The sequence below is a fragment of the Malaclemys terrapin genome, chromosome 18, assembly GCF_027887155.1.
Source record: "Malaclemys terrapin pileata isolate rMalTer1 chromosome 18, rMalTer1.hap1, whole genome shotgun sequence".
Taxonomy (NCBI): Eukaryota; Metazoa; Chordata; order Testudines; family Emydidae; genus Malaclemys; species Malaclemys terrapin.
This window is the reverse complement of record NC_071522.1, coordinates 15881274-15904161: the sequence shown is the minus strand read 5'-3', so window position 1 is coordinate 15904161 and position 22888 is coordinate 15881274. Positions and strand designations below refer to the sequence as shown.

The 22888-nt window shown below is 41.4% G+C and overlaps 1 protein-coding gene across 4 annotated transcripts in view; it reads right to left on the bottom strand.

The window, feature by feature from the left end:
- The window catches only part of CASTOR2 (cytosolic arginine sensor for mTORC1 subunit 2), a 200685-nt gene extending 179973 nt beyond the window's left edge, over positions 1–20712 (bottom strand). For all 4 annotated transcript variants that reach the window (XM_054008588.1, XM_054008589.1, XM_054008591.1 and 1 more), the window contains exon 1: positions 20334–20712. In XM_054008588.1, the coding sequence (XP_053864563.1) occupies positions 20334–20446 (113 nt within the window). In that variant the 5' untranslated portion in view covers positions 20447–20712. The remainder of the gene's footprint in view (positions 1–20333) is intronic.
- Positions 20713–22888: the final 2176 nt, after the last annotated feature.

Genomic DNA, 22888 nt, shown 5'->3' with positions numbered 1-22888 from the left:
CATGTAGGAGAAATAATGTATGGACCAATCAACAGAGTAGGCCAACCCCATCTTTCCCAATTAAGTCAATGGCAGAACTCCCATTGATTTCAATGGGATCAAGGTTCTTCCTATTGTAATTCAGGCCTAGTCTCATCATTGTCAAGCAAAACTATCTGATACCAAGCCAGGCTCCTTTAATCCCCTTCCTTGAATTACCCTTATTCAAATCACACAAATCAGCTTGTTTCAGTGCCAGCTGTAATACTACCGACACAAGGTAATTCGACCATGATAGAAGGATTGAATGTGCCTCCTAAAGGATAAACAAAATAAGGACTAGAAAAAGAAAATCATCACAGCATGCTGTTTTTACCTATTAGAGTGCTTTCAAACCACGATCTTTCCTGATCAAACACAAAGGTAATTTATGATGATCAACAGTACCATGCTCACAACTGGTCATGGACTAATAAGATTCCTTAACTAAACCCAATAATCAATTTAAAACTAAGATATCTCCCTCCCTTTCCCCATACAGCTGGGCAATGCATACCCTGCTTCACCTGAAGCTTTTTAGTAGCTCTACAGTTGGCATCCATCCTCCCCATCCCTACCTCCTGTGGCAGCAGACTGTTGCATGACTGCTTTTGTCTTTCACCTTTGGAGATATTCTGAAGCCCTGCGGACTCTTCCCCCTGCCGGGCAACAGGTGACGCCCCCTACCTGGACCAAAGATTGCTAACTGGGACAGTCAATCAAAGGGACTCCTATGCTCCAGTATTGTTAGCATTTTTATCTGGCCTATACAAGTCCAAGAAGTCTACCTGTGTATTTAGACCACTCTGTCTCAGAGACCGGTGGGGGGAGTCGTGCTCTGAAAATATGGCATAGTTCCACTATGGATGTTATTTCATTAATACACACTAAGGACTTCTCTACACTGAAAAGTTAGATCAACCCAGCTATGTCGCTCAGGGGTGCAAAAAAAAAAAAAAAAACACGAGTGATATAGTTAAGCCAACCTAACCCCCCAAGGTAGACAGCCTGTGCCTTTGGGGGAGGGGATTAAGTACAGGGATGGGAGAACCCTTCCCATCGCTACAGCGAGCGTCTACATTGAAGCGCTACAGCGGTATAGCTATGCCGCTCTAGCTTTTTAAGTGTATAAATAGCCTGAGAACGAACATCCAATCCTGCAGCCACAAAGAGAGTCACAAACAGAGTCAGAAGAGCATCGAGGAGATAAGTAACTTCTGTACCATTTTGCAGATTACTAGTATCTTCCCACTCCACCCCTCGGTGTACGAAGTTTCCAAATCATTCTGGAGCCAGCTGAACGACTTGCTGGGAGCAGTGCTAACTAGCCCAATGTAAACCCGTTCCAAGGGACCTTAACATCGTGGCTCTCAACAAAAACATTTTCTTCCAGAAAACTCTAGTCTACCAATGCCCAGTTTGTGTGAGCGAAGTGTTCCACTTAAACTGACCCTCAGGGCCTAATCTACATCCCACGGAAGTCAAGGGAAAGACTCCCACTGTCTTCAGTGCACTCAGCATCAGGTATTTAGGGACCTGATGGCTAGGTTTATTCTGCCATTACCACTCCTGCTTCTGTAGAGTGGGTAAACAAGACATGTGTCTTCTATGGAAGTTAGTATAAGCTTGAAGCTGTGGCCACATGCTAACATAAACTGGTCACATTTCAATATGAGCAGTTATACAAATATAACTCCTTGGTGTGACCACTCTCTAGCCTGTAACTCACCCAGAGAGTGTTGATTACTGTTTTACTTGGAACCCTATTTCTGATCAGTGCCAAGAAATGATAATTAACTGATGTAACCCTTGGCTCTGGGTCCTAATACTATCTGGTGGCTTGACAGCCTCTATCACTGTAGAAAACTGTGCGTTTGTGTGTTTAAAAAGTAAAACAAATATTAAAAAAACAAAACTCTCTCTTTGAGAGACGACATGGAACTTTCCAGTGAAAATCACAAACCTATTGACTATTTTACAGGATGATGAAAGTTTCAGGTATTTCTTCACCTTTCATGAAAGCTGGGGTACAACATACTTATTCAGGATGCTACACGCTCCCCACTGCTGGAAGCTTGGCCATGTGCGGTACACAGTAGTTCAAATACCACTTTGTAATGAACCTGACCTCCATGGTTTATCAGCAGAGACTGGGCCTCAATTCTTCAGCATCAGAAGCACAGTTCTCTACCATTTGAGCTAAAGGAGTAACTCCAGTAGCTGGCAACAGTAGTAGACTCTTAAGCTCTGGACACAACACAGTCAGTGTGTGACATGACCATACAATTTTCTTGTGTTATTTGGAAATACTATGGTCAACTAACACCGTACTTTCTTATACAATAAAAAAAGATGTCTCAAAATAGTCAGATGTTCAATACACATGTCCCTGGCCATATCAAGCTAAGATGGCGAGTCAAGCAATAAAGCCTGGGAACAGAATTCCTATTTTAATTCTCTATAGTAAGTGATTGAGACCCACATTTCTAGCCAGAAGACAACATTCCTTCCAACGCGGAAAGATCATCATGGAGGAGGGCATGGGGTGAGAATTAAAGGCCATGCCTTCACTAGGAGCACTTCAACCCTACAGGAATACCAGTACCCTACTGGCAAAATGCCCCTTGTGATGATGGAGCTATGCCAACAATGCTGCGCTTCATACCAGGATAGCGAAACTACCTCCTAGGAACAAAACACATGAAAGTGCAACTTTGCCAGTATAGCTGCATCTACACTGCGGACTTCTGTTAGCACAGCTATAGCTGTCAGGGATCACACTTTTTCACAGCTCTCACCAACACAGCAATGCCAGCAGAAATCTATAGGGTTCACCTGGCCTAAATCAGTACCAGCTAATGAAAGATCGAACATTAATAAGAGTCAAGCTCAATGGCTCCAAAGCATCACAAAATTCAAATCCTGCCCTCCCCCTCCCCGCTTTTTGTGTGTGCGCAAAACCCATTCATATGGTGGTGGAGCCTTTCCCTCACAACACGTGCTTGAGTGCTCTTTCAATACTGGCAGCCGTCTCTCACAAACAACCCTTCAATAAGGAGCCACTGTACATACAACATGAAAGGATGGCCTTGGGGATCAGGCATTGGACTGGAATTCAGAATTATCCTGGTTCTGTTCCTCATTCTGCCACAGATTCTCTGTGGGCCCTTGGACAAGTCATTTACTCTCCCTGTGCTTCCAAGTTCCACGTGTACATAACAGCAATAGTAATTCTTCTGTGCTTCAGAGGAATGCTGTGAGGTTAAATCCATGACTGTTTGAGAGCAGCCGAGATCCAACACCGAGCACCACAGAAATGTTAATAAAAAAAAGCACTGTTATGGAGGGAAAACAAACAGTCATAAGAAAACAGATGCCTGTTTCAATTCCCACATGGCTATTAGAAGCAATTGTGATTTAAGAAAGATTTTGTGCATAGTGAAAAAAATAAATTTGACAGAGTCCTTTTTAGGCCATGCTCAACTTTATATTAAAAACACATTTTTACGCATTAATGCAAAGCCACACATGGTAAGACAAAGGTGTATAAATGAACCAGTTGATCAGAAAAGGGTGGAAATATTGTTTCCTTAGTTTAATTAAAAAAAAAAGTTACAGTGCACTCAACCTGCCAGTTTGACAAGGTTATGTGGCAGGTGATTAGTTCATCTCTGGGATGACATGAGAACAGAATGATTAGTAGTGTGAGATGGCAATGCGCAGCAACCAGGTCCTGGAGAGCTGCTTTGTTATTAGGCTAAACAATGCATCACTATTATGAGCAAGTCAAATGCACTAACTGCAATTTCCTTTGAAAGCTGAGCAGTGCATGATTACACTGGTCCACTTGGAGACTCCCTGCTGGCAGTTCAGTATTCTGTTATTGTTCTGAGCGCTACAGTTTTAATAGCATTTTATATAAAACAGCCTGACAATGTGTTCTTCATATTCAGTCTATGTGATGGCAGCTGTCATCTGATATTGGGAAATGAAACATTCTCTGTCCTGAAGCACAGCTATTAGCGCCCATACAAACACATGTTTTTGTTTGTCATTGGTCACCACCTCTCATGTCTAGCTGAGTCCATTTCCATTGCAAGAGCATTCTGACTTTGGAATGAGACACACTGCACGGGTGTGTTTATAGCTCTGTTTTTGAGGACTCTTGGGAAGGTTTCTGTTGTCCATTTGGGTTTCTAGCAACATCTTTCAACTCTACCTGAGTATCTCTCAAGGCGCAAGCAAAGAAGAACAAAATACTTCACCACTAGTGAAATTAGAAGAACTAAGAATGTGAAAGGGGACAAAAAGAGGCAAGCATTAGAACCTCAGATGGCTGGTACAACAGAAAATAGAGAGGCTGCCCCCGCACCCCACCCCCCATACATACATACATACATACACACACACCCACACACACAAATATTCTGTTGGAGAAAGTGTAGGAGTTGGAGACAGGACAACTGTTCTATTCCTGTCTCTACTACAGAGTTGTTCTGAGAGCTTGGGCAAGTCAATGACCACCTTTGTGCCTCAGTTTCCTCATCTGTAAAGGACAGCAGTATTTCCTTACCTCTCAGAGGCACAGTGAAACACATATTTGTGATGTACCATGAGATCGTCAAAAAGGTGGGGAGGGCAGAGAAGTGCAAACGTTTATTATTGTATATGGTAATGGTACCCAGAGGCCCCAATCAGGGTCTCATTGTAGGGGCTTTGTACAAACACATAGGTTTAAAAGCATTATTATTTAAAGACTGAAATAAAGCTTTCCACCCACTTTAAGTTACTCCTACCAGAGGCTGCAGAAATATCATCTTTACAGTTTCCTTCATCGACAACTGTGTGAGTGTCCCTCATTCTGGGTCTTCATCACTCATTGTATTACATGTTGCAGGTTGAGAGGTATTCTTTAGCCAGCAGGCAAATTTTTCAACACACCTAAGTGATTTAGGAATCTAAGTCCATTTTTCAAAAGTGACAGGCACATGGGAGCCTAAGTCCCACTGGCTTTCAAGGAGTCTTAGGGTCAAGTGTCCAAGTCTCTTTTTGAAATGGGACCTGGTTGTTTTTGAAAATTTTGCCTTATGCTTCTCAGTTAGTTTGATATAAAATGAACATTAAAATGTTATCAATACCAGGTTTCCTTCCCACTAAAGATTTAACAAGTGCTTAAAGCGTATTTTAAACTTTATTTTGTACAAGAGTCATTTAAGTAGCACCACAAAATCATTTCATTGTCCTTTTCCTTATGTTTGTCCTGCACAGAATATATCATCAAGAGTTTGTTTAAACACGATAAAAACAAACAAACAAAACCAAGTACTGATCCAGCGTATTTTGAGTCCAGGAACATTTGTAGCCCTCTTGGTGAGTTTGCCATATAATGCAATCTTAAAAGAGAAAGAAAACCTATTTGTCTCAATTGAATTTTTTTTTTAAAAAGTAGTGAAGAAATACAATACTTAAATCATTATACTAGTAACACTGATGAGCCAGGTATGTAGGTAGGTGTCAAGAAAGCATCGTTCTTACAATTCTAGCGAAGCACAACCTTCATGATCAAATGGGGTAGAGCCTAATCAATGACACAGGCAAAAGAGGCTGTAGCTTAGGTCAGCTAATAACTGTGAACATCTAGAAACCCACTTATGGCATTTTAGTAGAATTAAAAAAAAAAAAAGAACATTACAGTACTGTTCTAATCACTGGGAATGATTTAACTGGAAAGGAGATGAACAGTGATGTTGTGCCATGGAACACTGTCAAATGTGGTTTAACACCTCAAAATACTATAAACAATGAGGAAAAATCAAAGTTAAAGCATATGCTCAAGTACATATACACACACCATGTACATTGTTCTGCATTTATTACGCCTCGCATTTTGCGCTATTTTGCCCATTCATGGCCTTATTTAATAGCCTTTTTCTAAAGGCCATTGATCACATTCACAATTTGATCATTTAAATAGCCACTTTGCTTCCTGGGACCATTTTGCTTCATGGGACCATTAAAATCTAGTAATAAGTGATCTGTCACTGATCATATAATTTGGGGACCTTTTCGTATTTAAATTATTGTCTAATGGATGGGTCTGACCTCCACCAAAATTAACAGGAGTCTTTCCAATGGGCACAGGCTCAGGCCTTTAATGAACCAACATGAGTTCCTAAATCGTAGGGCTGGAAGACTCCTTGTGCATCATTCATTCCAGGCCCCTTTCCAATAATTGCACAAAGGGGACACAAGTAGAGTTTTATTGAGCTGTGACAGCTTCAGAACTACTGATTTGTAGGGTGACAACTATATTCAAACCCTTTCCTTAAAGATTCTTACCCTTTGTTTGGCACAAGGTTTTCCCAGCCATAGAATCACAGAAGTGCAGAACTGGAAGGCACCTCAAGAGATCTTCTAGACCAGTGTTTTTCAACCTTTTTGACACCAGGGACTGGCTTGCTGCCTTCCTAAACTGTCAGGGTGATCTCACGGACTGGCTATGGGGGAAACTCTGATTTCTAGTGCAGTCCCCTGCACTCCTGACAGGATTAAGTAATAACTAGACCATCCCTGACGGGTGTTTGTCTAACTTGTTCTTAAAACCCCCAATGATGGAGGTTCCACAACTTCTGGAGGCAATTTGTTCTAGTGTTTAACCACCCTGACAGTTAGGAAGTTTTTCTTAATGTCCAACCTAAACTGCCCTTGCTGCAAATTAAGCCCCTTGCTCCTTGTCCTACCCTTAAAGGTTATGGAGAAAATTTTTTAACTTCCTCCTTGTAACAACCTTTTATGTACTTGAAAACTGTTATGTCCCTTCTCAGTCTAGTCTTCTCTTCTCTTCACTAATGGGAGGGGGGAGGGGAGGAATAGCTCAGTGGTTTGAGCATTGGCCTGCTAAACCCAGGATTATGAGTTCAGTCCTTGAGGAGGCCATTTAGGGAACTGGGGTAAAAATCTGTCTGGGGATTGGTCCTGCCCTGAACAGGGGGTTGGATTAGATGACCTACTGAGGTCCCTTCCAACCCTGATAGTCTATGATTCTATGAAACAAACCCAGTTTTTTCAATCTTCCCTCAGAGCTCATGTTTTCTAGACCTTTAATCATTTTTGTTGCTCCTCTCTGGACTTTCTCCAAATTTGTCCACATCTTTCTGAAATGTGGTGCCCAGAACTCGACACAATAGGCCACTTGAGGCCTAATCAGTGCGGAGTAAAGTAGAAGAATTACTTCTTGTCCTGTTTACAAACTCCTGCTGATACATCCCAGAATGATATTTGCTTTTTTTGCAACAGTGTTACATTAATGACTCCCATTTAGCTTGTGATTCACTATCAGGAGACTAAATGCCTACACAAGGAGTACAATAACCACCAAGTAACATGTGAACATGGAGTAGCTTGTTTCCAATAGGAAAACTAAGATGAGCATTCTCTGTCAAGTATGGTCTCATCACATGACTTATCACAGTAGGGACAGGGTTTCAAGTAGTTTGCATTAACCAAAGGATAATTATTACTGACGGGCGTACCATCGCAGAGCCAAACCAAGATAGAATAGGGCATTGTGCAGACATAATATTTGCTGCTAAATTACATCAAATACATAAATAGAACTTCCAAGGAAGGGTTAACTAGTTAGTTTGGCTAATGTTGTGGTCAACCGCAGTAAGAAAAACACCAGTATAGAACCTTTCCAAGTTGTAATCAATCAATCTGCACAATACGAGTGAGATGGAGATAACATTTACCCCAATTTCACAGGTATGGAAACAGACACAGATCCGCTGCACCAGAGCTCTGTCCCAAAGCTCCTTTATTCTATTCCAATGCCCAAGAAGGTAGGGCTGACCTCTAGTTTAAGATAGCAGCCTTGAAAACGCTCTGTAGCATATGCTAGTTTTTAACAGCTTAGGAACTAGGGTCATGCAAAATCATCATAAGGAAACTCAAAGGCCCAAGAAACTAGGAAGAAGGCAGCTTCCCCTCCCCATTCTTATATCTCCAGCCTTTCTTTGATATTCCATCTCCAAAGTCAATGGTTAAATTGTATAATCTCAGCCGGAAAATGTTTTTGCACTTGTTAATGGAGATGAACAGCCATACTTAATGATACTGGATGGAAAGTAATACCAAGTGAAACAAACTGCTAGGATATCATCCAGTGATAACAAGAACATCTCAACATGCCTGTGTGATAACAGGGAACCACACACAGCTCAAAGTAACAAAGTTTACTTCTACTTTTCTGAATAGCATTTTGTTTGGAAAAGCTGAGACTCCAGACCAACAGCACTAGATCCCAAGGCATCAAGATTCCACTACGGGATTCACTGTCAAAGTCCTGAGTGAGACTCCCAAGTGGTTCTGAGACATTTATGCTGATCAACTTGGCTAAGCCTGTACCTCGTCACTCTGTTTTTTCCAGGAAAACAATCAAGTCAGGTGCCAGGTCAACCCACATTCTCTGTAACCTCCTCGGCAGTCAATTGATACAACTCTGCTCAGTACTTAGAGAGAGATTTGTTCATGGCAGTCATCAAGCCATCAGAATATTATGACATCTGCATGTCAGTCAGATACAAAATGAAAAGAAAAATATTTCCTACATCATACAAAAAGGTGTAAGTATAGATTCAACAAAACTCAACTACTCTTTGTGAATTACTAGGCCTCTCTGATACATCCTTTGTTGTGGGAATCATGCACTGGCTTTGCAGGTAGATGGTCATCAGGATTCTCATTGTTCTATCCCATTACTAACTACCATCTTCCTACACACAATGTAGTTCATCCCAGCTCCACACTGCACTGTAGAATTCCAGAAGAATGTGTTAATTTTATTCACAGGGAAGCTTTTTCAGCCTCTGCAGATACTGCTAACTTTTGCCCCCAAATTTAGGCCCTCCTAAAAATACAAATACAAAATTTACTGATGTTTCAATGTATCTTTCTTTGGTCTATAGATAGCTAAATAAGTATTGTTAAAGGCCTTGCCTCTAACTCTCACCCACAGTATAACCGTGTGCAGCTTTAGGAGAGAACTAGCTAAATGTGCACAACTTCACACTTTTCCTAGAGGAGTACACATGAGCGAGCCAGAAACGCTGTTTAAGACATGGTCTGGCCTGTGAACAAGACCAGGGGATAGGAGTTCCTCTCTACCTTAAATAGTCATATGGCCCCCTCCCCATAGAATCTAAGCACATCACAATCTTTAATGTATTCATCCTCACGTACCCCTGTGCTATCAGCCTCATTTTACAAATGGAGGACTAAGCCCAGAGAGACTAAAGACCAGACTTCTAAAGGTATTTAGTCATCTGAAAGTTCAGATAGCCACTTAGTGGGATTTTCCAAAGTGACTCGGTGCTGAACTTCCATTGATTTCAATGAATTTTAGATGCCTAAATACCTTGAAAAATCTGGCACTAGGTTAGTTGCCCAAGGTCACGCCGAAGTCTGTGGCGGAACAGAAAACTGAAGCTGGATTCTAAGTTGATACCCTGACCAATGGGCAGTCCTTCCTCCACCTACAACTGGGAGGAATATTCAGGTTTCTCTGTGACCAGTGTACAACATTGCTAAGATCCTTTGGCATATGCTGCTATTTTGAAAAACCCTGGGACAGAAAAGACTGTGACGTTGTCCCAGATACAGTTTTATAAAGCCTGTACATTCTTTACAACTTGTTACATTCGGAGACAGACAGCCACGCCTGAGTTTTAACTGGCTTATCCACCTCCCAACTTGTAAACATTCCTATTTTTAGTACCAATACCTGTGAATCCCCAGCCTGACAGAACCAGCAAGAACCTCTAAGGTTCAGAAATTCCACTGGGAACAAGTAAATGAATTAAAAAAAAAAAAAAAAAACACTCAACTCACCTATTTTAATACTTTATAAGAAAGACTTTAAAGCTACATTTTGTAACTTAGCTGGCACTGTTTTGGATACACAATTACAGTAAATTTCTAAGGCCTGGTCCACACTAACCCCCCCACTTCGAACTAAGATATGAACTTCAGCTACATGAATAACGTAGCTGAAGTCGAAGTATCTTAGTTCGAACTTACCGCGGGTTCAGACGCAGCAGGCAGGCTCCCCCGTCGACTCCGCGTACTTCTCTCGCGGAGCAGGAGTACCGGCGTCGATGGCGAGCACTTCCGGGATCGATCCCAGAAGATCGATTGCTTACCGCTGGACCCGGAGGTAAGTATAGATGTACCCTAACAGAGGTGCCCAAACTTTCCAACAGTGAGAAACACCCACAATGCATTTGGAATCACATTTATTAAAAAACAAATCTACACATATAAGCAGCTTTTTCTTATCTTCCTTGACACCTCAGTACAGATTGATTGTGGAGTTCACTGACAATGACAGCCTGCAATTCCTCGGTCCCTCCCGACATCTCCCTGCAGTTATAGTATTTCATATTAGTCTGCATCTTAAATGGGGCTTTGCAGTCATGTTAAGCTTACTCAATTGGTCTATCATGATTGAAACACGCCGGCTTTCTGCCCATCAAGACAGGCAGGTCCTTAGAGATTTCTACAATACAGTAAGTGTAGTTCACCAAAGACAGCCCAAAAATGGTTGCAAATAGTTTGACTACCGCATGAAGCTAGACTTCATCATTACTAGATTCTGCCAGCTTGAGCTAAACAGCACTTTTGACACCTCAACATTACCAGCACAAGCCTTCTAAGATGGACTGCTTCTAAACTGCAAGCTTTTATTTACATAAGAACAGAACATAAGAACAGCCGTACTGGGTCAGACCAAAGGTCCATCTAGCCCAGTATCCTGTCTACCGACAGTGGCCAATGCCAGGTGCCCCAGAGGGAGTGAACCTAACAGGCAATGATCAAGTGATCTCTCTCCTGCCATCCATCTCCACTCTCTGACAGACAGAGGCTAGGGACACCATTCCTTATCCGTCCTGGCTAATAGCCATTAATGGACATAACCACTATGAATTTATCCAGTTCTCTTTTAAACTCTGTTATAGTCCTAGCCTTCACAACCTCCTCAGGTAAGGAGTTCCACAAGTTGACTGTGCGCTGCGTGAAGAAGAACTTCCTTTTATTTGTTTTAAACCTGCTGCCTATTAATTTCATTTGATGACCCCTAGTTCTTGTATTTAATCTTTAGTTACATATATTTAACAGATGAAAGTGAGGAAGTGAATTCCGGCCTGTAAGGCATTAATGGATTTGGATGGCAGAATAAATCTTTTTATCAAGTAGTACAAGATGTTTATTATACATCAAACCTCAAAAGTGAACTTAGATTCCAGTTGCCATGGCCAGTACAGTAAGTTTTGCATAGAAGATCTGGAACGAACCGGAAATTGGTTAGGTCTCTTTTGCAACCAAACAATCTTTAGTGCCTTTATGCTATAAGGAAACATGTTTGTTTGTTAATTGTTTTCTCTCTTAATAACGATATCTTCTAATTAGTTACACAAAAGTGAGTTGAGCTCTGGAAAAGAAAGATCTTTCTACTTAGAAATGACAACTGCTACAAGCTTTGCTCTGTTGATTTTAAACTGAAATGAATAGAGTTATTTCCTCACTAACATTCTTGTTGTGTAATTCTTCCTTTACCAGCATTCAATTATCAGCAGATCAGAGCCGGAGTTTACTAATGTTGGCAATAAACAAAAGAACAAATCCGTGCTGTGTTTCCTCTGAAAAAAGAAACAGCAATGCTTGTCGAAAGGTATTAAAACAGTAACACTGAGGCATGCGAGATTAGTAGGAAATGAGGTATTAAATAAATGTATTAGTATGCCCAGCAGATAATTCCACTGTAAAAAAACAGAATGGTTTATATTTTTATAAAACAGAAATGGGGTATTGTCAAATAGGTCTAGGCCTTAAAAACTGGACCTAATCTAAACTACAATACATTGAGGGACTATCCTATTGATTCTAAAAAACGTGTCAATAAACAACTTGACAACATTGTCACTAATTAGTCGTCATAAAAACACAATAGTCACAGTTCATGTAAGACAGACAGGGTGGGTGAGGTAATATCTTTTATTGGCAAAAAGAAGAACAGGAGTACTTGTGGCACCTTAGAGACTAACAAATTTATTAGAGCATAAGCTTATGCTCTAATAAATTTGTTAGTCTCTAAGGTGCCACAAGTACTCCTGTTCTTCTTGTTGCGGATACAGACTAACACGGCTGTTACTCTGAAACTTATCTTTTATTGGACCAACTTCTGTTGGTGAGACAGACATGCTTTTGAGCTTACACCCAGCTCTTCTTCCAGTCTGGAAAACTAAGGCCATGTCTACACCCAGCCCTTCTTCCAGTCTGGGAAACTAAGGCCATGTCTACATTACTGCCTATGTCAGCAAAACGTATGTCATTCAAGGGTGTGAATATTCCACCACCCCAGAGCGACATAAGTTACACTGACATAGGCAGTCATGTGTACAGTGCTATGTCAGCAGGAGAGCTTCTCCCGCAGACATAGCTTATGCTCGCTGGGGTGATTTTATTATGCTGACGAGAGAGCCATCTCCCATCCTTATAGAGTGTCTTCACCAGGTGCGTTGCAGTGACATAGCTGTATCAGCACAGCTGTGCCACTTCAGCGCTGTACATGTAGACATGGTTTAACTCAGAATGTCACTGCTAAATACAAGGTGGAACAGATTGTTTAGCATAAGTAGTTAACATACATTTCAAGGGACAATTCAAGGGGAAGTGGCCTGTTAACATCCCTCCAGTCATAGGAAGGAAAGGAAAGTGGAGGGAGCAGCTGGAAGAAGGGGTTGTTAGTGGGTTAAAGCTTGTTGCAATAAGTCATAAATCCAGTATCTCTATTCAGTCCATGATAAGTTATACGATATTGTTGTTCTGTTGCTGAAGATTCAGACATCCAACCAGCAGAGGGAGCAGCTAGAAATCAGAAGAGAGCGTATTTTTCATTTACACACATACACACACACACACACACACACCATTTTCCATCTGAACACTTCAAAGTGCTGAACAAACATTAAGTCTAAGAATATTTCAATGAGGTAGGTAGGGTTCACACATCACTGGGCATTTAACTTACCCTACTAATCTTGCACCGCACACACCAAGGAAATGCAGTGGGGCAAAACAGCAGCTGTGCCAATGCGAACAGTTTAGAATAGAAAGCGTAGAAGAATACCACATTCATTTGAAACTACAGCGGGAATTTAGATGCTCAGAATGTAATTGCCCAAATTCAAATCTAGAAAAGAACCCTGGGTTTAACAGCCCTAGTCAATGACAAAGACTCGTCAGAACCTCAGGTTTACTTGATGTCTGAAAGACAGCATCTCCCTCCAGCAACACAGTGCTTCATGGCACAAAGCTGGGGATTTGAATGTTTCAACTGAATTCCATGCAGATTCTAGCTAAGTGTTCCTCCCAACCTCTTAGGCCACGTCTACACTACCACTTACGTCGGCAAAACTTATGTCTTTCAGGGGTGTGAAATAACATCTCCCCCAAGCGACAAGTTTCACCAGCGTGTCACTGTTCGCAGAGCTTCTCCTGCCGACAGAGCTACCACCACTCGGTGGTGGTGGTTTAATTATGTTGACGGGAGAATTCTCTCTTGTCAGCACAGAGCGGCTACACGCAAGGTCTTACACCGTGCAACTGCCGCAGTTCAGATGCGCCGCTGTAAGTTCTCCAGTGTAGACATGACCTTACATGGCTCAACTTGCAAGGTCTGACAGGATTCACAGGTCAAGGCTTCAGGCAATGGTAACAACAAACATTGACACACTGGCCATATGTCAGAAGAATAGAGGAAGGGAGGTGGATGAGAAACAATGTTTGCAGATAAACTATAAAAAAAAAAGACCAGATCAGCAGGGTGGAAACCTGTTATTTCCAAGGTCCTAAGTATTATAAACACTGGATAATGTCCTCTAAGAGCCGTCGATGGAATTTACCCTTCATAAGCATAAATGGCTGCTCTTCCTAGTTACAGAGCCATGTTCTCAAGCTGGCAAAGTGAAATTCAGTCTCTGTTCCTTCTGCTCACCCCTAACTTGCTTGCTGGATAGTGGGTGCTGGGTCTCTCTAGCGGAGTTCAGTGCTGTACACAGCCAGTGCTCTTGGCAGCAATCAGAGCTTGCAGAGGCACATGGCGGAGTGCTTTGGGGAATCGCTGAGCTAGGGGGGACAGGGAGGAGAAAAGAAGCCATTGCTCCATCAGCCTTTAAGGCCTAACCTATCCACCACCCCCATGCCTCAACAATGCAACGTGTGGTCATAGTAGACAGTGCAGGAGATAGATTAGACTGCTAGGTCACAGTCTTTACATTTCTGATGTCACACACAGGTCCTTGAAAAATCTCCTCCATACCACTATTCATGGGGGGGGGGGGAGAGGGAGGGGAAGAGAACCCAAATAAGCCCAACCCCATCCCAATGTTTTGGGATTAAACATACTCTCTTATCTGTAGAAGCCTTTTGTTGACCCCCTAGAACAGGGGTTCTCAAACTGGGGCTTGGGACCCCTCAGGGGGTCACAAGGTTATGACATGGGGGGGGGTCGCAAGCTGTCAGCTTCCACCACAAACCCCGCTTTTCCTCCAGCACTTATAATGGTGTTAAATATATCTAAAAAGTGTTTTTAATTTATGGGGGACGAGGGGGTCGCACTCAGAGGCTTGGTATGTGAAAGGTACAAAGTTTGAGAACACTGCCCTAGAACCTACAGAATTATGGAACTGGAAATAAGAGTCATTGAGTAGCAGGAAGAACTTGCCTTTGGATAGAAGATCTAGCATTTGACAAAAGCTGGACGCTATCTCTGTCTCGCAACAGGGAATCAGACATAAGAGGGTGACTTGCCCAGCGTTACACAATGGCAGATTTGGAAATGGACCACAGATCTCTTGAATACCAGCTCCTAACATCTAGAACATGCTGTAATGTTCCCCCATAACTGGATACATTTTAAAATCTTCTTCACACTACCACATCACAAGGTCTGAAACTTAAGAGTGTTAAACCATCTTCCATTAAATTATCTCCAGCCCAGACATTTATGAGAAAACAAGTGATAGTGCAAAGAGAAGAAGATATTTATACTCAAAGCACCAACAAATTGTTCATTTGCAGGCCTATTAAGATTGGTTCAAAGAATAAACTCACATCTCAACTAAAAAGTTCCCTCTATTTAGTTTTCCCCAATGAGAAACCAATTTAGACACAGATATGTCGTTTGTTGTACTTGTCTCTTTGTTACATTTTGAGTAGCCAAAGTTTAAAAACAAAAACCCAAAAATAAATAAATAAATCTTGTGGTTTGTAAATATACCCTCCACTCCAAGTCAATACCTTTCAACTTCACCCTGATTATAAAGTAATGTTATTCCAGCCCCAAATTGGACCCACAGACTGGTTTATTTCACTCTTTACTACTAAACCTTGGCAGCTGAAAATCAGGCAACCGATGGGTTTAGAAATCTTTACAGAGACTCAATAAATTAATCCCATCAATGTTACCTACCTCATCTCAAACTCATTTTTCTTCTGGTCTCTCTTGTTTTTGCATTTGGGAGCTGTCACATGGTCTTGCATGGCCAATGTCTCAGATGAGGGGTTTGGCAGGGTAAAAGATCATCTTATGCTTACTTCACCCCTCTTGAATTATCTTTTTAATTAGCTGTTTGACAACTCAGAAGGGATGGGGTACATGGTGACCTATTGACCCCAGAAAGGTGATAGTGTGAAGCACTGTTCAGAAGCCACAAATATCAATAGCAATAAAAGATATGTAGACACACATATGTACACTATACACACCCACACATATACATAAACTCTCAAGACACTGTAAAATTGGATTGGATCATGAATGATAAGAAGGGAGGGACTTATCAACAGACTAATTATCATGATTCCAGGATGTATCTTTGCTCAAAAGGTTTGGGAGACACCCACCACCACGGCCCCCACCCCCAGATGTCTCACAGGACTCAAACTCAACTCTGTGACTGTATTTTTAAATTCATTCGAAAGACAAGATGCCTCTGCCTTCCTTTTCCCTGTTACCTTCCTTGCTAGAACTTAGAGTATGTATTTAGATTCTAACTCCTGGACAGGAGAGGAGGATGTAACTAGAACATCTGAAGCAGGAGGTAAGCGAAGGTGACAAACGGGGCAACGTATCAACCAGTGAATAGGATTTATTAAACTGGAAGCCCTCCTATAGGTCACTCGTGGTGCATCACCTCATTGTAAGGAGCAGTTTAATTTTTACCACCGCAGCAGGAATGGGATATGGAGGTGGGGGGTATTTGGTGCTGATGGAATAGAAGCTGCTCTTGATACAGCACCATACAGGTAAATGTGCATGGTACTTTGCAGACATACAAGAAACCAGCTCCCCAAAGAGCTCGCATTTGAAAAAGACAACGTGCACAAAAAGAAAGAGAGGGAAAGGGTGCAATATTAAAACTAAGTGATTTAACAGTGGTGGGGGTGATTTTTGCAGCACCCAAAAGCATGCTGTGTGCTTTACAGAATACAAACAGACAAGGTCCCTGCCACCGAGAAGTTTACAAGACAAATTTAGACATGCTTGGGCTTGGGAGAATTCAGGTTTTTTTGGTTTTATAATTTTGATGGATAATATTGATGTTTATTTTTAAGCTTTTTGTAAAAAAGATTTGTATCAATTGAAATTTTCCACAGTTGCACAAAATTATGGGTTTTAAACATTTTTTAATTTTTAGCAATTTACATTTTCAGAGTTGTGCAAAATTACAGGGGGAGGTCAGACAATAGGAAAGATCAGAAAATTATTTAATTACAGTAGACAGAGATTCAAACAGTTAAAGTTTTATAACCATTAACGCAGAAATTGTCAACATCACATATGAAAATATACAAAGTAAATACTCTGGAATCAAACTAAGAAATTCTCAAGCAGCATTTTTCTTACTTTACCTATCTGTAAATTCTGATAATCATTGATAGAAATATTTTTTCATTGGTTCGTGTGTGTACGGTGCAATTAATGTTTACCAACAAAAAAATCTAATTCTTCCAAGCCTAGACCTGATGCAAAAAAGAGAGCAGCAAACAATGGGGGAAACAACAAAGGTAACAGCAGGAAAATTGTGTTGATCTCAGTTTTGGTATGTGCAGATCTCAACAGTGCCATTCAAAATATATGATCCAGATCTTCAGCTGGTGTGAATCCCTGTAAGTCTACCAACTTCATTGCAGTGCACCGATTTACACCAATTATGAATCTGGCTCATATTTCAGTGTAGCTCCATTGAAGACAGTAGGCCTAAAGAGATTAATATCAGCTGAGGACCTGGCTCATAGATATACTGTCACACTGTATTTTATCTGAGAGCTTTGCTGTTATTTACCCTTTGTCCATCTGCCATTTCAAAATTAACATTTGCTAATTTTAAAACACAACTTGTACTTTTTTTTTTTTTTTTTTTTTAAAGGCCTGCCTCAGTTCATCCCATGTTTAGCCTGGGTCTCACCCTTTCCTTTCATTAACTGCCTTCTTACTGATACCCATCAGATTACTTCCACGGTTACTTCGTTTTAAAAATAAATGCGTTTATTGTAATGTGAGCTCAAGTAAATGAATACTGAATGCGGGCATGAGAACTGGGGTGGGCTACAAGTGGGTCAGATGTATGCTTCAGAATTCATCACAGTTCACTCATCTTCCCCCAGAATGAGAATCTCACTGTGAGGGCGAGTCTGAAGAGCTCAAAACTACTGATCTCAGGATATTGATCATTTCACTACTAGGTCCCTGGCTCAAATCCATCCCAGACCAACGTGTACCAAAAGGCATCACCGCTTAACGGCAATATGGCAGCAAAGGTGAAGACTCGCTCTGCGGTCTCACTGGACACATCACAGATAGCAAAGGCTACCACAGTAACTGGCACCTTTAATATCTCTGCACAAAGGCTTAATGGGTGCAGAGGTTCAATTCCCTACTCATCATTGGTCGCTTCAAAATGAGGTTCAGTAACACTAGTGGGAAGGAGTAGGAACTCTGTCCTGAGGGTAAGTAGAGAGCTTTGGGCTCATGATCATCAAACCACCATCATGTTCACTTTAAAGAAGATCGGAACGGGGGGGGGGGGGGGGGGAAGGAAGTGTGTTGATAGATCAACCCAGTTATCTGCTCCCACTTTCATGCCTGATCCTTCATTGTGCGGGCTACCTCCATCAGAACAGAAGCTCCTTGGGGCAAGGATCTTGGTTTCCTAAGCACCTGTGAAGCACGGTAACACTATATACTGAAAACACTACTTAAGGAGTGAGTCACCAGAAGATTGACACTACACTGGCACCACCTTCTATCCCTAAATCCCTACCAACAGCAGCAATATATATATATATATATTTAAAAAAAAAAAAAACACACGAGGGAATGAATGAAATCTTTTAAAAAACAAAGCATAAAATCCTCTCCAAGCAGAGTTTTGACCCTGAAAAGGGACAAGTGCCAGAGACTCCATCAAGATTCTTAGGGACTTTGCTATTGCTTCTAATTATACATGGAAGGTGCTCCAATACGACAGTGATGAGCAACAGTATGAAACCTGAAGGTTGATAAAGTACAACCGAAAATGCAAGATACGGTACTGCACACAAATGCAAGAGATGTATATTGCAACCTTAAGTCTATTCATGGTTGCCAAATTTTGTGGACAAGAAATGTAACTTTAAGCTGGAAGAAAACTGGACAATCTTTGAACTTGAAAAACAATGTTTGTTAGGAGCCACCGATTTAAAGGTTCAAAATGTTGACTTTAACATAACATAAAAGATTAATAATAATATTAATACCTCACCCACCTTTTCTCCCTAATATCTGGGACTAACACTGCATACAACAATGGAAGACTGTAATGCTGACACGAAGCATCAGAAAACAGTGACTTGATTAGCAATTAAATGGAACAAAGGTTAGCAGTCACTTTTAATTAGTAATGAAACTGTACATTAAAAAAGACATTTAAGATTTAAGCCTTTAATACCCTGTTGAGTATTCAGAGGCAGCAGTAAACAAGGTGCTGATATACATTACACTGCAAACAATGCCAGTGTTGAGCCAACTGGGATGAGCCACAAATCAGAGTGAAATTTCAATGCAAGAAGTTTAACTGTAAGAGATAAGGGACTGCAATCAAATTACACCACAAACAGGTCCATTCATCCGTAAGCATTATTGAACAGAGCAGATTGAATTACAGAATGGAATGAAACCATTTAGAAAAATAATGCTAACTTATTCTCTCTCCTCTTGCCTGCAAAAGTCCCCTGTCTTTAAACATAAATGCTATTTGGGATGATTCAGTGAAGAAAAGTGAAATACAAATTATCAGGCTCAGAAAACCGAAAAAGAGTTTGGGTTATTTACCTCCCACTCTATCCACGTAAACCAACAAATGTCAACAACCTGACTATATTTTTATATAGATATAGTATGCATTTGCAATTCAAATTGTTTTCCTCTGAGGCGCCTTGGCAGAATACATATATATTTTTATAGACTGGCCAAAATAGTAAGAAAAAAATATTCTCATACTCTGCCTGCCACTGCATTTTTTCTTCTTCAGATACCTCTCACAAACCACAATGCTTAATAAATAAATAATAAAATACAGGACTGTAATATTGCAACAATGCATGCACTTCAATCCCTTCTTATTCCAGAGTACTCAGCATTTAAAAAGCACCCTTAAAAGAGCAAATCGTGTAAGGGGTGTTTGTTTTAAATAAGTGCTGGGGAAAAAAAAAAAAAAAAAAAAACCACAACCCATACCACTCCTCCTCCTGCTTCTGCTCTCGTCTTTGTTGTCCAGACCGATCGCCTTTTTATTTATTTACTTTTCTTTAAATTAAAAAACAAAACTTTCCATGGCTCACCCCCCTCTCCCCCCCGGCACATTCCCCACACCTGTTTTCATTCATCCATTCATTTACAAGAAGCAGCTCCCCGGCGACATATGCATGTTAAAAGAACAGAACAGCAAAACAAGGGGAGACAGACAAACTGAGGTTTTCTTAAAAATACATATTAAACAAAAAAGCAAAGAAAAAATAAAACAAATAAAACACACACACACCCCTTCCAACGTTTGGAGACAAGGAAGAAAAAAAATGCAAAAGAACCAAGTTGTTTTCCCCCTCCCCCCTCTATCCTAGCTTCTGCAATGGAATTAGCCACGGGAATCGGATCTCACTGGCAGCCTCTTTTATCTTTCATTTTTGCTCCCCTTATTTATTTCTCTGGCACTTACCTGGTCTTGGAGGAAAGGAAAGCAAGTTTGATTAATCCATAGGTAAACAACTGGACGCTCTCCTTGGCTATGCTGGCTACTTTGAGCCTGTGCTCTAGAATGTGCAGCTCCATCTTTTCCTTTTTCTCATTTGTAGTTCATCTAGGTTGGGGTTTAATTTTTTTATTAATCTATGTTTTAAAAAAAAAGGGAAGGGTTTTTTTTTTTTAATTATTTTCTTCTTCTCCCCCTTTAAGACTCCAGGAAAAGGGAGGGAGCAGGGGGGTGGGAGAAGCCTATGTGAAAGTTAGAGAGAGATTTAAAGCAAGAGAAGACGGGCAGAGGGGGAAGCTAAGCAAAGGACCAGAGGCAAAAGGAGTTAAGGGAGCTCAGAGGCAGCAAAAACTCCAGAGTGCAGAAAGCAGCTGGTGTTACAGTGTAACAAACAACTTGCCACTCAAACGGACCTCCACTGGGCATGCGCTCTCCGGTTGGTGCATGCTGGGAGTTGTAGTCCATTGGGGGAGGGACCCTGTAGCCTCGGGCTTCCATGGGTTTAATACAGACCGGGAGCAAAGAGGTCTCAGGGGTGTGTTCAGACCTCCCAACTGAGTTACTGCAGGAAGTGTGTGTGAGTTTTATTCTGCGGCAGTTTTGGAAGCATCTTCTCCTAGGTTTTGCTGTAGTTTTCAGCCAGCTGACAATGCATGTGCATATACACACACAGGCAACACTGCTTCTACGCAAATTGTCCCAATCCAACAACAACAAAAAATACTCAAGTAGTCCTACGGACGGCAATGGGGCAACTCCCTTATGTAAAGTTAAGCCTGTATGTAAAGCAGCGGTTCTCAACCTGCGGCCCAAACGGCGCACAGCTGCGGCCCACGTGATATCCTCAGGGACATACATACAGGTAGTATATATATTGTGTGGATGCAGCCCACGTAACTCTCAGAGAGCTACATAGGCGGCCCACAATGGTAAATAGGTTGAGAACCACTGATGTGAAGACAGACAGGGCCTGAAAGACTGCTAGAAGATGCCACGGACCAGAAAAGCCAGAGGTGGGAAGAATTTGGAGTTTCTAAATAAGAAGTTATGACGCCATTTCAAACCTCATCAGCTTATTCTCACCATCATGTTTAATGTGTGTCACTTACCTGCTCCTACGTAGAGACAAAAATATGTGATACACGTACAAATACTGTGGATGCAGCAATTGTTTTACACACTGGATTTCAAACTATTTAATTAATCATATAAACCATTGTGGAAGTGGCCCCTTTCATGCATTACAGTCCATACACATGTAACATATAAAAAACATGGCATTGTCCCCTCAGCCAGATCCTGCAGACTGTCCCATTAAAATCAATGGGACTACTCAGGTAAGTCAGTCCTCAGCACAAGGGGGGAAAGAGTTGAAGGACTGGACCCTTGAAACAGACAGTGCATTTCCATATGCACCACTTCACAAGCCATACTGCACTAAGGACATTGTGATTGCATTTCAGTGCACTCACTGGACTTCAGTGGTACTCTAGGCAGGCCCACGGTGGGTCTGCCCTGCACTGTTCTCAGCCCGGGATCTGGGCCTCAAAGACTGATCTGAAGCTCATTGAATGGAATGGCTCCTATTTACTTCCATGGGTTTTGGATCAGGCCCTGATCCTGCAACCACCACCACCACCTAGTTCTTATATAGTCCTTTTCAGCAGTAGATCACAAAGTACTTGAGAAAGGAGAGAAGAATCATTACCCCATTTTACAAATAGAGAAACTGAGGCATAGAGACGAAGCAACTTGCCCAAGGTCACCCAGCAGGCCCATAGCAATGGTAGCCAGCTCTCCTGAGTCCCAGTCTGGTGCTCTATTCACACATGGATACAGGAAGTCTGCCTTGTGCAGAAGTCGTAGGAAGACTGGAATGAATTAAGCATTAAAGGCCTGATTATGCTCCTGTGGCAAAACTCCTATTGAGATCAATTGTGTGGGATAAGGCTCTAAATCCCAGATCAATCAAATCAAGTCACCCTTTAGTTCTCCCTGGAGCAGACTTTCACTTCTTTCCACTGTGCAGCGTGCTGTGTGTCATGGGACCACTGAACTCCACCCCAGAGTGGCAGCCATATTTCAGTGGGACTCTCTTAATTTTGTAACTCACAGAAAGGCTTAAGATGGGCTCTATAAAACATGAAAATAGATGAATGCCTATACATAGTTTTCAAAGCACTTTGAGGGCATTTGGAGTGAAAGGTGCTGACCAGCTATAAAGAAATTGTTTTAAAGCACTGTTCAAGCATTGCTTTTCTGTATTTTAAAACATTATCAAACTTCTGCAGTCATATTCCTTCTTTAATGCTAATATATTACTCAAAATTTTCCTTCTGGAAGCTGAGACAGGGTCTCAGAGAGAGTGTCCACTGCCAGTTTAAGGGCTTGGTCCTAATCCTCAAAGCCATGGATCAGGTCCCAGCTACAAACAGCACTTCATAGATGGTCACTAAGATGCTTGAGCTGTTCTGGGACAATGCAGATCAAAGTTCAGAAGAAAGTAGTCAGATGCAAGGCAT